General features: G+C 45.2%; 1 protein-coding gene and 2 pseudogenes across 1 annotated transcript; 2 read left to right on the forward strand and 1 right to left on the reverse strand.

The window, feature by feature from the left end:
* The first annotated feature begins 579 nt into the window (after nt 1-579).
* LOC125530449 lies at nt 580-2,564 on the forward strand (annotated as a pseudogene).
* A 6,083-nt stretch (nt 2,565-8,647) lies between these two features.
* LOC125530448 lies at nt 8,648-11,553 on the forward strand (annotated as a pseudogene).
* Nucleotides 11,554-13,141: 1,588 nt separating this feature from the next.
* Nucleotides 13,142-14,755, reverse strand: LOC125530447 (serine/threonine-protein phosphatase 6 regulatory ankyrin repeat subunit B-like; the record flags this gene model as incomplete). Its single annotated transcript, XM_048694843.1, is given in 2 exon segments — nt 13,142-14,106; nt 14,211-14,755. Coding segments are annotated over 2 exon segments (1,253 nt in total), but the record flags the coding sequence as incomplete, so codon positions are not given.
* Between the last annotated feature and the right edge of the window lie 637 nt (nt 14,756-15,392).

Below are 15,392 nucleotides of genomic sequence, written 5' to 3' on the forward strand. Positions count from 1 at the left end.
CTACACTTGTGTGGAAGTTATTTTTCAGTCAAATGGTATCGGAGAACACCGCCGGTATGGTATACCCTGGTGTACGATACAACTGTGTATGCATGTGATTGACCAGGACACGAGTAACAACTAATATCTTCATTTTTCACTCACATTTTTTCTTCTGAAACACACAAACTCACGCGTATTTCTATCTGTTCCAAGAACCGAGAAATATGATTGCGCTTTTGGGGGAGAAAAATGAAATCCATTGACCGCGTGAATTACTAAATGACCGAATAGATCCAGAGGAAGCATAACAACGCGCATTTACATGCTATACTTGGAACAAAGTTATTTCGGTATAGGTACCGGCCCGTATGTTACTACATGTGCAGTGTTTTATCGTGATTACACACGCGGTACACGGCAAATAGCCGGCACACGAGTCTCGCCACCCTGTCGCGCCTCTACTCGCCCCATGGGCCCATCCACAGCTTTTTGACCACGCGGCGACAGCGGCCGGCCTCTCGCCCCCCATCCTCCTCACCCTCCCACGGGCCTTTAAATACCCCCAACAACCTGCCCGATCGCAAGCGCACACAAATGCAAAACCCAAGCGCAAAGAAAACCCCTACTCCCCTAGCTAGCCATGGAAAGCGTCGAGCACCACGACGAAGCCGCCACCGGCCTCTCCCTTTCCCCTCCCCCCACGTCGGCGCCGGGGTCCCTACCAGGGAGCAGATCGCGGTGTTGGAGGGGCTGTACCGCCAGGGGATGCGCACCCCCACCGCCGAGGAGATACATCAGGTGACGGCGAGGCTGCAGGAGCACGGCCCCATCGAGGGCAAGAACGTCTTCTATTGGTTCCAAAACCGGCTGCGCCAGAAGCAGAAGCAGCAGCAGCAGCAGAGATCTGACTACTTCGCCAGGCAGATCCGCCGTCCCCAGCCGCTGCCCATGCTCCGCAGGACCCCCGGCAACTCCTTCTCCCCGGTCCAGCTGCAGGCGCCGCCAGCGCCGAACACTCCTGCATGCAACAGAGAAGGTACGTCCGCGCATAAACCCTCTCCATTTATGCGCTGAGCACGCCATTTAATTAAATCCGCTTTTGGCAATTGGCATGCACGTCTTGATTGATTAGCTCCCGAATGCGTCTGTGCGTTTCTTGGCTGGCTTTACGATTGGGGTTTCGTTGGAAAGGGTATGCATCTACGACTTTCCATTTGCAACCCCCGCGGCTTTCATGCGTCCGCACGGTAGTTGTACCATGTGTGGTGTGTTTTGCGTTGTTCCTCTTGCTCACGATGTGCGCGCATGCACATGTAAGAAAGAAAAAAGAAACATCTGAAAAGAAAAATTTACACGTATCTTAATATAAGATCTCACGAATATAACATCGACTAAAACTTGGATTTAGCAAAACTGTTTTCTTAACTCCTGATGATACCAAAGCAGTTGGCCGCCAGTAGCGAGCGAGAGAGTTTAGGAGTTTTCGGCCACTGAACTCATCTGAACTGTCTTGTTCCTAACTACTCTGAAGTGGTCAGACCTCCAAAAAATGCCTCGGGCTGCCATCCCATAATGTAGGAAGACGAAAGCAATTTTGTGGGGCCCAAAATGCATGATGCGTGTCAGCCGATCCAGCAACGAGTAGTGTGTATTTACCATTTTTTCAACTTGATTAAAATGAATTGAATTAATTTATATTCCTTCTGATTCGCCCATTTCATTGTGTTTCATCGATGCCAACTTTGTTCGTTATCAACAGAAATCGAGGAGGTGTTGGATATGGCTATGTTTGCATTGAGCGTAATTCTATGTGATTCTGCTTCTGTTATTTTGCCTAACCTTGAGCAAACTACCGGAAAGCACACAAAGGATACCCTTAATCCAAAATATGCCCTAAAGTTATGGTTGTACTAATATGTTTTCCATTGGATCCATGTTTCTTTTTCTTGCAGGGATGTACATGCAGCAGCCATGCTACATGACAGGGCAAGCGGCACAAGCCTCGGTGAATGCAGCCTACTACTCGCAGATGCAGCCATCGCTAATGCACCCAAATTTAGAGACGATGGCGCATGGCAACATCCAGGCACAGGCACAAGCCGCCATGTACTTCCAGACAACAGCTTCAAACAACTCCAACACTCAACAACCGCGTGCGGTCCAGTTCCCTTCGACCAACAACAGCTATGGGGCTCCTGAGGCCTACTCCCGTCGTCCCGTGCTTCTGAATCTGTTCCCGCAATACCCCACCTTCGCAAATCGCGAGAGGACCCTCCACACTGAGAGCGCCGGCTCCCCAAGGCCATCCACCTCAAGGTCGTTCTCTTTGGAGGCTGAGAGCTCGGAGGTCCCCAGCGGAGATGGCTCGAGATCGTTCTATGACTTCTTTGGTGAAGGCCACTGAACAAGCCACATGAATGTTGATATGCTCAACAAGAACCTTGTCCAAATCATCTAGGGTATCTCTCGATCTCATGACCATGCGATTGGGTGGATGTACCAATTGTCCTTTTGGGGATATTTATTAGCATTGTTGGTTTAATTCGTCAACTAGGCAGAAAATGTATTTCTTCACAAACTTGAGGCGGTTATCAGAAACATGTTGTTAAATTTGATTGAATTAATCTAGTTGATTTTTTTATTGCAAGGTGCATGTTTCATTTTAGTTTTAACCTAGAGATGGGCGTGAAACAGTTACCAAGGTTCCCAAAATATTGGGTATCACCCCTTTTTATTGGAATATCTGGTTTTTTGTTTTCTTTAATTGTCCTATTTGAAATGGATGTAATGTTTGTGTGGCTATCGATAGTATGTTCTCACTTGAGCTAAAAATACCCATGGGCACACACAAATTATAACCGACCCAAACAAACACTTAGAGTAACATAGGGTAGTATATCATTTTCTTTTCTTTTGAGAAAAAGAGGAGTACTGCCTTTTTAGCTGAAAAGAGGAGTATCATCGAATTAGTTGTTCAAGTTCACGAAGTGTGGAACACACAAATATATCTAATGTAAACTTTGTAGACTAAACAAGTATTGAGCTCAAGCCCGCGCTCCGTTTGTGCCTAATATACCAAAGGTTTTAGGTTGTCAATAATATAAGACCAGTGACAGTTCCTTATAGAGATGAAAACAGAGCAAAAACTTGTCGTCCTTTCAAAAAATATGTGGAAATGTAGATAAGTTATGGAAACAGAACAAAATTTTATGGAATGGAAGTGGAAAATTTATCATGGAAATGGAAATAGAAACGAAACAACATTTTCTGGTGGAATGCTAGCAGGAACGAAATTTCCATATATGTACATGAAGATTTTTTTTTGTATAGCCCACTCCACCCCCAATCTATAAAAACTTTTGGCTCAACTCAATCATGTCACCAAGTAAGATAATCCTTTTCCTACTAGCATAATATTTATGGTAAATATACCTTATGTTGCAAAATTTTGAAACTTATGCACAATACTATACATTAATATATATCAATGATAATATCTCTAGTTAAATTAGCAATTGAATTTCCTGGTTTGGTTGTATTTTTCTTGATGGTTTAGGAAGTTTCGAGTTCCTGTTAACTTTCACTTTGTCTTTTAGTTTGTCCTATATTGGTATTGTATTCTTTTTTCAAGTATCCTCTTCCATACTCATTTCTGAGATTTCTGATTCATTTTTATTTCTGCTAAAAAATATGTAAAAAGATATGGAATACTCATTTTCAACCGTTTTTGTTCCATTCTCATCCCTACTTTCAGAGAGCTCTTACCACAAAGACTCCTAGTGTTGTAGATGGAGCATATAACAACATAGGCCTCTTGAAGAGGAGTCTTCCATGCGAGTATGTAATGATGAAATACACCTATGGTGTGGTAACAATGGTTTCAGCAGACTACAATGACAACATTAGGGACCGCTTACCGCTTGTGCATAAATCGGTAACTGCTAACATTTTTCACGCTCTATATAGCTTGGCATCTCTCTTAGCGTATTTTTGCAAAAAACTTATGTTTAACCTTTATAGTGCTCTAACTTTTAGATGTACAATCTAGTTGTCCTTGGATTGAGTATAATTTTTGCATGCTTCTCGGTAGGTATGCTCACCTTGAGCTAAACCATGGGGAAGCACACACCAAATACCCCCAACCAAACATAGCCTAAAGGTGTGTTAACACTAAGATGTTTTACATTGGATCCATGTTCCTTTTTCTTGGAGTGATTTAGAGGCACCAGCCATGCTACATGCATAGGCCGCGGCAAATGCAACCTATTAGAAGAGACACAACCAATGGTGATGTCTCACCACAACCACTAGCATCCACATACTTGACTACACCTCCGTTCAACGTAAGCACTCAACAACCATGCCCTATCCATTCCCCTCCTGCCATCGTTAGATACGGGGTGCCTAATGCTTGCTCCTACTGCCCTTGACCCTAAATATGTCCCCACAACACCCTACCTTGGCGCAACGCAAGAATACGCGCCACATCGATCAAGAGCACTAGTTCAAGGTTGTCGTCCACCTAGTGGTTGTTCCCTTTGGAGTAGGAGATCGAGCTCAAATAATCCTAATGGCTATGCCTCACTACGTACTATTTTTTACTTCTTCTTCGAAGCCAACAGAAGATTATGTATGATTGCTGGTTTGATCAATTTTTCAAAATTTATCTAACCATTTAGGACATCTCCCAATCTCATGACTAGGCATATTGAGTGGATGTATTTTTTGCATTATCAAAACATTTTTAGTTTGATGGTCATTTACTCATTTAATTGGAAGGCGGAACGTACCTCTTTTATCAACTTGTACCATGTATCACAAACTAGTTGTTAATTTCATTTGAGTAATCGAGTTAGAAAATAATTGCAAGGAGCGTAGCCTATCTAAGATTTTGCTTGTTTCATCCTTTGATTCATTGACCTAGATTGTTCGGCTTGCGTACACATATGCGTGGAACACTGGCCAAGGTTTGCATATCACCATTTTTCATAGGAATGTATATTTTCTCCTTTTGGAATTGTTGTAATTTTTTCTATGGCCTTCGGTACTTAGCTCTCACTTTAGAAAATTTTTGATGGCCAGAAAAGATTTAGAACCAATCCAAGCAACTCAATTGTGAAATTAAGAGTATTGCCTTTGATTTTCTTTTGAGAAATGGAGGCCTATTTCTGGACAATGGTTTAAGTTCACAAAGTGTGAAACACATAAATGTATCATGTGTAAACATTGTAGACTAGACATGTAGTGAGCTAAAGATCGCACTTCGATTGGGCCTAAAAATCTAAAGGTTTTAGGTCGTTGATAACATAAGAACACTAACACTTCCATGGTGCTCTTAGCGTTGCTACATAAACCACAAGGACACAGAACTGCCAAGGCTATTGATTTCTGGCCCCTACCTCGGACGTCGACGTCCTATCCAAGCTCACATCCACCTTTACATCGGTGTTCCATGAGGTCACATCTGCTATGTGATACGTCTCTGTCATATCTACTTTTTCTAACGTTTTTCCTCTTGTTTTGGACTTTAATTTACATGGTTTGAATGAAATTAACCCGGACTGACAGTGTTTTCAGCAGAACTACCATGGTATTGTTTTTGTGCAGAAATAAAAGTTCTCGGAATGGAACAAAACTTTTTGAAGATTTTTTATGCAACAAAAGAAAATTACTGGAGCCAAGTACCACCGGGGGGGCCCTGGGTGAGCACAACCCACCAGGCCCCCTCCTGGCGCCTAGGTGGGTTGTGCTCACCTGGTGGCCCCACTGACCTTATCTCCAATGCTATAAAATCCTATTCTCGGAGATAAAAAATCAGGGAGAAAGAATTATCGCGTTTCATGAGACGGGGCCGCCGCCACCTCATGTTCTTCATCAGGACGCCAGATCTAGAGTCCGTTCGGGGCTCCGGAGAGGGGGGGTCTTCGATCTTCGTCATCACCAACCCTTCTCCATCGCCAATTCCATGATGCTCCCCACCGGGAGTGAGTAATTCCTTTGTAGGCTCGCTGGTGGGTGAAAGAGTTGGATGATATTCATCATGTAATCGAATTAGTTTTGTTAGGGCTTGATCCCTAGTATCCAACCATTATGTTCTGAGATTGATGTTGCTATGACTTTGCCATGCTTAGGGCCTCTTTGATTCACAAGATTTTGAAAATGTAGGAATAGGAAAAGTATAGGATTGCAGTGGCATGTCAACTTGAATCCTATAGCATTAGCAAAGAGTGTTTGATGCGACATGAAAAACAAAGGAATTGTAAAAAGAGGTTGGAGTGGATGTTAGATTTCCTATGGGATCCAATCCTATGAATCAAAGGGCCGACATAGGAAAAATTCCTAAGGATTTCAATCCTCCAAAAATCCTAAAGAATTCCTTTGAATCAAATGAGCCCTTAATGCTTATCACTTTGGGCCCGGGTGCCATGATTTCATATCTGAACCGTTTATGTTATCATATCTATGTTCTAGATCTGATCTTGCAAGTTATAGTCAGCTATTACGTGTTATGATCCGTAAACCCCGGAGTGACAGTATTCAGGATACTTTCCGGTGATGACCGTAGTTTGAGGAGTTCATGTATTCACTATGTGCTAATGCTTTGTTCCGGTTCTCTATTAAAAGGAGGCCTTAATATCCCTTAGTTTCCTTATGGACCCTGCTGCCACAGGAGGGTAGGACAAAAGATGTCATGCAAATTCTTTCCATAAGCATGTATGAATATTTACGGAATACATGCGTACATTGTATTTATGGACTGGAGCTAGTGCCGTATCGCCCTAGATTATGATTGCTATATGATGAATATCATCCAATGAATTCACCGATCCAATGCCTACGAATTTTCCACATATTGTTTCTACTAAGTTACTATTGTTATGACTGCTGTCACAACTGCTACAAAATCATGCTATCACTGTTACTGTTACCGTTATTGTTACACTTCTATCAAAACTATCATATTACCGTGCTACTAATCATATTGTTGCAGATAATTAATCTCTAGGTGTGGTTGAATTGACAACTCAGTTGCTAATACTAGCAAATATTCTTTGGCTCCTCTTGTGTCGAATCTATAAATTTGGGTTGAATACTCTACCCTCGAAAACTGTTGCGATCCTCTATACTTATGGGTTATCACTATGTTTTCCATAGGCACATATGTCTTGAACACTTTACCAAGTGCCAAAATACCTCGTTGGTGGTTCACGCTTCACATGGCATGTGCATGACTACTCACCCTTCGGCCTGGCTCTAAACATGCATGTGCATCTCAGCCCTCAACGGTGCATGCTACCATGCTCCCATTGACCCAGAAGTATAGAGGATCACAACAGTCTTTGAGAGTTAGTATTTCACCCAAATATATTGATTCGACACAAGAGAAGCCGGATAATATTTATAAGCCTTACCAGTTGACTTATCAATTTAACCACACCCGAGAATCACTTCCTTGCACCAATTTTTTTTCCAACCGGGCATTTCCCCCTTTCCATTAATTTCTTAATGGAAATACAAAGTCTGTCACCATAACCTAAAGCAGCGACTACACCATGAGTAGGAGAATAAGGTAGAGGGGAGAAAGCGAGGTGGGGCACTAGCTGGAAACCTGCCACTTGGAGCTCGCTTTGAAACTCCGGTTCCAGGGCTAAAACCAGCTAACACCAATACTACAAAATAATACAACCAAACCCACTTCATAGGAGACGGTTCTTCAGGGCGACAAAGAGAAAAATAAACCAACTACTTGGCTGATACGAATATTTATTAGTAGCATAGTAATATCATAACAATGATAGCAATAGTAGCAGAGTAACAACAGTAGTAACAGCAGTAGCAACAACGGAAGTAGCAAACTCAAGCAAATGCAATAGTATCAAAGGGTAGGAATGCTTGCTAGAATCATAGTTTAAAAAACCGACCGGAAATCGAACGGAAAGGTTGTCGGTTCAACTTTTTACCGATCGGACCGCCGGTTCACCGGTTCGATTGTCGGCTTTTTCAAGCAATAAAATAATACATGTTGAGTAACATATGCGCTAATATAGTGTGAAACAATGGTTAAATAAAATTATTTCCATGTAGTGAACAACAAAGTGGCACATCCGAGTTGGTTATTGGGCCGTGGGCAGGCCCCGCGTACTACTCACACGACATGGGATTGAATCTCACTTTCCCAATTTCTATTAAAACATTTTCCTGGTTTTTCGTGGTTCAATGGCCCGGTTTTTTCACCGGTTTTCTAGAAAACCAGCCGGTTCAACCGGTTTTCTCTGGTCTGATTGCAGAACGGTCTTATTAGCTTAGAAAGCCGCTGAGGCCGCCGGTTCCCTTTTTTCCGGTTCGACCGCCGGTTCTGTCCGGTTTTTTAAACTATGGCTAGAATACAAATAGTGAAGAATATCGTTGTGGCGAATGTATGGCTGGTCTACAGTAATGGGCCGTACATTTTTACCCAAAAGGAGAAAAACACCCTTCAGTGAAAAATGAGACATGTATGTAGTACGAGAGTTGACAGTACAAACCCAGCCCACCAAGAAAGCCCAGCCGCCGGAACATAGCCGTTCGCTGTAGAAGCTACGAGACAGGGTCAAAGGCTGGTCTCGCCGGCCCGCGCCTTCCTCCTCTACAACGCCAACCGTCATACCGAACCACCCGAGCGGCTTCCAGAACCGAGCGCGCCCCTCCCCGAACATTCTCGAAAAATCGCAGCATCCCAAATAAAACCCCTCCCCATCAGTTCCATCGCGATTCCCAACTCGCAGCAAGCAATCAATCAAGCGATTTCTCTCAGATCTCGATTTCTCAGCTCCGATTTCGTGTTCGGGCTCCCGTTTTTCCCCCGTTCGAGAGCTTAAGGAGGAGGAGAGGAGATGGCGAAGAAGGGAGGAGAGGGCCCGGCGATCGGCATCGACCTGGGCACCACCTACTCGTGCGTGGGCGTGTGGCAGCACGACCGGGTGGAGATCATCGCCAATGACCAGGGCAACCGCACCACGCCCTCCTACGTCGGCTTCACCGACACCGAGCGCCTCATCGGCGACGCCGCCAAGAACCAGGTCGCCATGAACCCCACCAACACCGTCTTCGGTACGTCCCCCTGCACCGCGCCTCTTCTAGGTTCTAGCTTACATACATCATCTCCTGTTCGTGCGCTCGGTTATGATTATGTCCGCGTATGCGTTTTTTATGTGATTTTGCTTTGATCCAATTCCTCGTTGGACGCTAGTAAATCAATTTGTTTGCTGGGCTTAACGAGTAGCAGAGATTGCTGGCATTGTCATATTCTGCACTGCCCTGTATTTGAGGAACTGACGAAAATATATGCAGTAATCTGGTCATAGTTAAAAGTCCCCTTAGTTCCAGTAAGATTCTGTTAAAAACTTTGCTGATTAAGATTTCTATATGTTGAAACCTGTTCATGTGAAGATAACTTGTTGGTTTGGCTGTTTCTGTTGAACTGTTTTCCAGCAAGATTTTTTTAAATTTCAGTTTCCTGTTTGGAACTTGTCATAGCTCTACTGTTGCTCTGCTTATTTGCTTTCTGTACCCCAAATAAGTTTGATTAACTTGAGCGCAAATCAAACAGTTTGACTCACAGTATTGTTATATCTCTACCGCAGATGCCAAGCGGTTGATCGGCAGGCGGTTCTCGGACCCGTCCGTGCAGAGCGACATGAAGCTGTGGCCATTCAAGGTCATCCCGGGCCCTGCTGACAAGCCCATGATCGTCGTCCAGTACAAGGGCGAGGAAAAGCAGTTCGCGGCCGAGGAGATCTCCTCGATGGTGCTCATCAAGATGAAGGAGATCGGCGAGGCCTACCTCGGCACCACCATCAAGAACGCCGTCGTCACGGTGCCGGCCTACTTCAACGACTCGCAGCGGCAGGCCACCAAGGACGCCGGGGTCATCGCCGGCCTCAACGTGATGCGCATCATCAACGAGCCCACTGCCGCCGCCATCGCCTACGGCCTGGACAAGAAGGCCAGCAGCTCCGGCGAGAAGAACGTGCTCATCTTCGACCTCGGCGGCGGCACCTTCGACGTGTCGCTGCTCACCATCGAGGAGGGCATCTTCGAGGTGAAGGCCACCGCCGGCGACACCCACCTGGGCGGTGAGGACTTCGACAACCGCATGGTGAACCACTTCGTCCAGGAGTTCAAGCGCAAGCACAAGAAGGACATGAGCGGCAACCCTCGCGCGCTGCGCCGGCTGCGCACGGCCTGCGAGCGCGCCAAGCGCACCCTGTCGTCCACCGCCCAGACCACCATCGAGATCGACTCCCTGTACGAGGGCGTGGACTTCTACTCGACCATCACCAGGGCCCGGTTCGAGGAGCTCAACATGGACCTGTTCCGCAAGTGCATGGAGCCCGTGGAGAAGTGCCTGCGCGACGCCAAGATGGACAAGAGCGCCGTGCACGACGTCGTGCTCGTCGGCGGCTCCACCCGCATCCCCAAGGTGCAGCAGCTGCTGCAGGACTTGTTCAACGGCAAGGAGCTGTGCAAGAGCATCAACCCGGACGAGGCCGTGGCGTACGGCGCCGCCGTGCAGGCCGCCATCCTCAGCGGCGAGGGCAACGAGAAGGTGCAGGACCTGCTCCTGCTGGACGTCACGCCGCTGTCCCTCGGCCTGGAGACCGCCGGCGGCGTGATGACGACGCTCATCCCGCGGAACACCACCATCCCGACCAAGAAGGAGCAGGTCTTCTCCACCTACTCGGACAACCAGCCGGGCGTGCTGATCCAGGTGTTCGAGGGCGAGCGCGCGCGGACCAAGGACAACAACCTGCTGGGCAAGTTCGAGCTGTCCGGCATCCCCCCGGCGCCCCGCGGCGTGCCCCAGATCACCGTCTGCTTCGACATCGACGCCAACGGCATCCTCAACGTCTCCGCTGAGGACAAGACGGCCGGCGTGAAGAACAGGATCACCATCACCAACGACAAGGGGCGGCTGAGCAAGGAGGACATCGAGAAGATGGTGCAGGAGGCGGAGCGGTACAAGGCCGAGGACGAGGAGCTGAAGAAGAAGGTGGAGGCCAAGAACGCGCTGGAGAACTACGCCTACAACATGAGGAACACCGTCAGGGACGACAAGATCGCGTCCAAGCTCCCCGCCGACGACAAGAAGAGGATCGAGGAGGCGATCGACGGCGCCACCCGGTGGGGGGCCCATCGGCGGCGCCATCGGCTGGCTCGACGCCAACCAGCTGGCGGAGGCGGACGAGTTGGAGGATAAGATGAAGGAGCTGGAGGGCGTCTGCAACCCCATCATCGCCAAGATGTACCAGGGCGCTGGCCCGGACATGGGCGGCATGGATGAGGATGCGCCGGCCGGCGGAAGCGGTGCGGGGCCCAAGATCGAGGAGGTCGATTAAGCTGGTGGCGGTGGTGATTTTGGCAGCGGGAGTCTGAAGTCTGATGGATTGTGCCATCGTTTGCAGTCTCTGAATTCCCGACGCAGGTTTTTAGGTGTGGTTGATGCTCTTGGATGGATGTCAGTGTTGATGTAAATCCTGAAGTTTCGATCGATTTAAGTAGCCGGCGTTGTACCGGTGTTTGCTTGGATCATGTTATCTTTCTTTCTTTTATTTTTGCGAAATGAGTCACCGGCCGGCGGAAGCGTAGGGGCTGTTTGGTTTTCGCCCCCTGCCAATCTTGGCAAGCCAAATAATTGACGTAAGAATTGGCCGTCCCAGACTTGCCAATGATTTGGCGTGAAACTGAACTGGAGGAGTTGAGGTGGGCTGGGCGCACCAAAAAATTGGTGCCCATCCAAACAGAATGCCAAGCCTAGTCAACGACCAAAATTTTGGATCGGCAGCTGAGGGGTGCAATACCATGACGTAAGAATTGGCCGTCCCAGACTTGCCAATGATTTGGCGTGAAACTGAACTGGAGGAGTTGAGGTGGGCTGGGCGCACCAAAAAATTGGTGCCCATCCAAACAGAATGCCAAGCCTAGTCAACGACCAAAATTTTGGATCGGCAGCTGAGGGCTGCAATCCAAACAGCCCCGTAACACCAACTGCAGATGTGTGCAATCGCAAGCATTATCCTGTAAGTCTGGTCAAAGTGTCATGTGTTTGAAGCACTGGTTTTAGCAAATGTAAGTCTGGTCAAAGTGTCAAACCAATTTAGTTCCAGTAAGATCCTACTGAAAACTTTGCTGATTGAGATTTCTGTGGAAGTTTTACTGCTCATAACGTGTCGAGCGGTAGATCAGTAGATGGACACACACACAAAAAAAAAAGAGATTAGTAGATAGTGTTAAACCTTGGCTAGTTTGTTGATTAAAGCCGGAAGAATTGACAAGTGTGGCATAAAGAGATTAGTTTTTTTTATTAAAGAAGGGCTTTACCCCCCAAGCATCCGTCCCTAGACAAACTATGGAAGAGTTTCAAGACAAACTATAAAAGAGTTTCAGCAAAAGAAACGAAATACCACGTGTAGGAAGGGGCATCTAGCGCCATCGCGCTCGAGAATAGTCTGCATTACGAACAGCTAAACTCTGCAGATCCTATCAATCTCCAAAAGACAAACTACCAGAGCAAGAAAGCAAAGCTAAGGGACAGCAGCTTGAGCAGGTAGCAGGGGCCTTTTTCACCCTTCCAGCGCATAAAGAGATTAGTAGATGGTGTGATGTGTTAAACCTTGGCTAGTTCAGTGTTTAAAGCCGGAAGAATTGACAAGTCCTATCCTGACTTTTTAAGAGGGCAGTATAACTTGCATTTATTTTATTTTATTTTGCAAAATAGCATAACTTGCAATTACAACATTCACCAAAAATCCTATCCTGACTCAACTTAAGCATGTTAATTACCCACTATCTTATTGTTATAGTCAATAAACATTCTAGTACAATATTAAAGCGGGATTGTGTAAATTATGTTCTACATATAAGTCGGATTGACAACATTGGACATCCTGATGAAACTTCATATGTGAGGGCAAACAGTTACCCAAATCCAACAGCAAATCATTAAGGTAGCAAAGCAGAGTACTAATACCAGAGGCAAGTATCAAGGCACTAGTAACATTATATAATATAAACTGTTAGATAGGTTGAAAGATTTATTTGCTCGTGGATTTGTTATCCTACATTAACCATTTTACATACTGAAATACAAGTGACACATGGAAAATTGAAACCAGTTGCATAATTCAAAGAAGTTATAAATAGCAGAGGTAATCAGCATTTACATGATTATGAGCGCAAATTGTTGAACAAAACGGTACATCACAACATAACATTATCCAAACATACGAAATATTCCGAAGAGAAAAATAGACTGACGACTACAATAAATCCTGAATCCCAAACCCCCGGGACGTCCATGAAAACATCTCACCGAAAAAGTTCTGTGTTTGATGCATCTTCAAGTCATGAGTGCTGGTAGTTGCATATGCTCCATTTCTAAAACTGGTTGCTTGTATATGTGGCCCAAACAAAAATGAATATTATGGGCCAAAATTCCATCAACATGCTGAAAAGGATTCTCGTTGTCACCATTACCAGTGTACGAGTTAGCCCAATTCGGGTACATAATGGTTGTGCCAGAAGAGCCCACTTTAACCAAAGGTCCATTTGTTTGCATATAACAGCAAGAGGGCTAATGACGCAGATAGCAATGGCGGACTTGTGAGCAACCCGTGCTAGCACCATGTACAAACCTAATGCAAAAGTTGCTAGGAAGCATGTGCCCGATGTTGACCCAAAATACATGGCTGCGATCAAGTAAATTCTACGAGTCTGTGGGTTTAAAATAGAGTATCCAGAATACATGAGACCTATCATAGCCATCACAGACAAGACGAAGGAGAATGTGCTGGCTATTATGAATGCATCAAATGCATACCTCCCGGCAAGTGTTGGTGTTCCTCCATTAATATGTTCATCAGCTCCGTAACCTCCAGGAAGGGCAAAAGTAACAGTAAACGTCGCAGTTGCAACTAGAGCCACACCAATACATAGTGTTTGTGTTGGTTCTTTCAACTTTTCTAATTGTTCTGTTTCATCATATTTTAACTGACGAGTGTAGTTTTCTTCAAAGTGATCACGACGACTGCCACCACTCCTAGCATTAACAACTGTCAGTGCAAAGTGTATCTTCGCTTCACTGTTCTGAAAAAATGAAAAAGAAAAGAAGGTGAAGCCAAACCACACAAATCTCCATTATTTGCTTTCATATCAAACGTGGTGCTTAAAAGTACAATTTAGTACATTACCTGTTCATCAAAAAATCCTGGGGGAACCCCATATGGTGATATATCTAGAGGAGTTTGCCCCATATTATTTGATAAATTCAAATGTGTTTGTCGATTCCCTAACAAAGCACAAAACATTCGAAGACTCCGTGCCTGGATAGCTAGGTGTAGTGCAGTGTTCCCATCATTGTCTTGGATATTAAGAATCCATAAGAGTGATCGATTTCTGCAAGCAGAACTGACTATTCTAACTTTCCTTTTCTCAGCAGCTACATGAAGGAATGTCCTTCCCATACTGTCCTGCAAACCAGCACTGCTTGGAGACTTGTTAAGGAACATAGTTACTGTCCCACTTTCACCAACAGAGGCAGCAACGTGTATTGGAAATAATCCGTTGCAATCTGACTGATACAATGCAGCTGAGTTCGCTTCCAATACTTGCCAACATATACTTCCTCGCTGACTTTGCTGTGCCAGAGCTGCAGCAAAATGGAGAGGCGTACTCCCGTTTTCATCCCTTTGTATAGTGAGATCACTGTTCCATTCCAAGAGCTTTTTTGTAAGCTCTGCAAACAGGTATTTCTATTAAGTTCATCAAGGGGAGAAGACCAACTACTATGGAAATGACACACTCAATTATAATTGGCAAGCAAAATACAAATATCAAAAGTCTCAATAGTCTTTCAGAAGGCAATTTCATTGTGTGTGTATCGTATCTTGTGCGCGATCCATGGGTACTTAAATTATAGTTTATACTACTATCACTACTCAACTACTCAACTAATTACATGTGTCCGCAGTTAATGTAAATCTACTCATAAATTCATATACTCATAAACTCATAAATCCGTACTATCACTACTCAACTACATGTGTCCGTATTTCCTTGTAAATCTACTCATAAACTCATATACTAATTACATGTGTCTGTAAAACTTACAGGTGTCCGTATTTCTGTTTAGTAGTTTATACTACTCCCTCCGTTCCTAAATACTTGTCTTTCTAGTCATTTCAACAAGTGACTACATACGGAGCAAAATGAGTGAATCTACACTCTAAAATATGTCTACATACATCCGTATGTAGTAGTCATTTGAAATGTCTAGAAAGACAAATATTTAGGAACGGAGGGAGTATATTGGAGGGAGTACTACTCGTTCTGGCTCTGCCCTGCCACCCCCAACATTATTCCCTCTCTCGGCC

The sequence above is a fragment of the Triticum urartu genome, unplaced genomic scaffold, assembly GCF_003073215.2.
Source record: "Triticum urartu cultivar G1812 unplaced genomic scaffold, Tu2.1 TuUngrouped_contig_6324, whole genome shotgun sequence".
Lineage (NCBI taxonomy): Eukaryota > Viridiplantae > Streptophyta > Magnoliopsida > Poales > Poaceae > Triticum > Triticum urartu.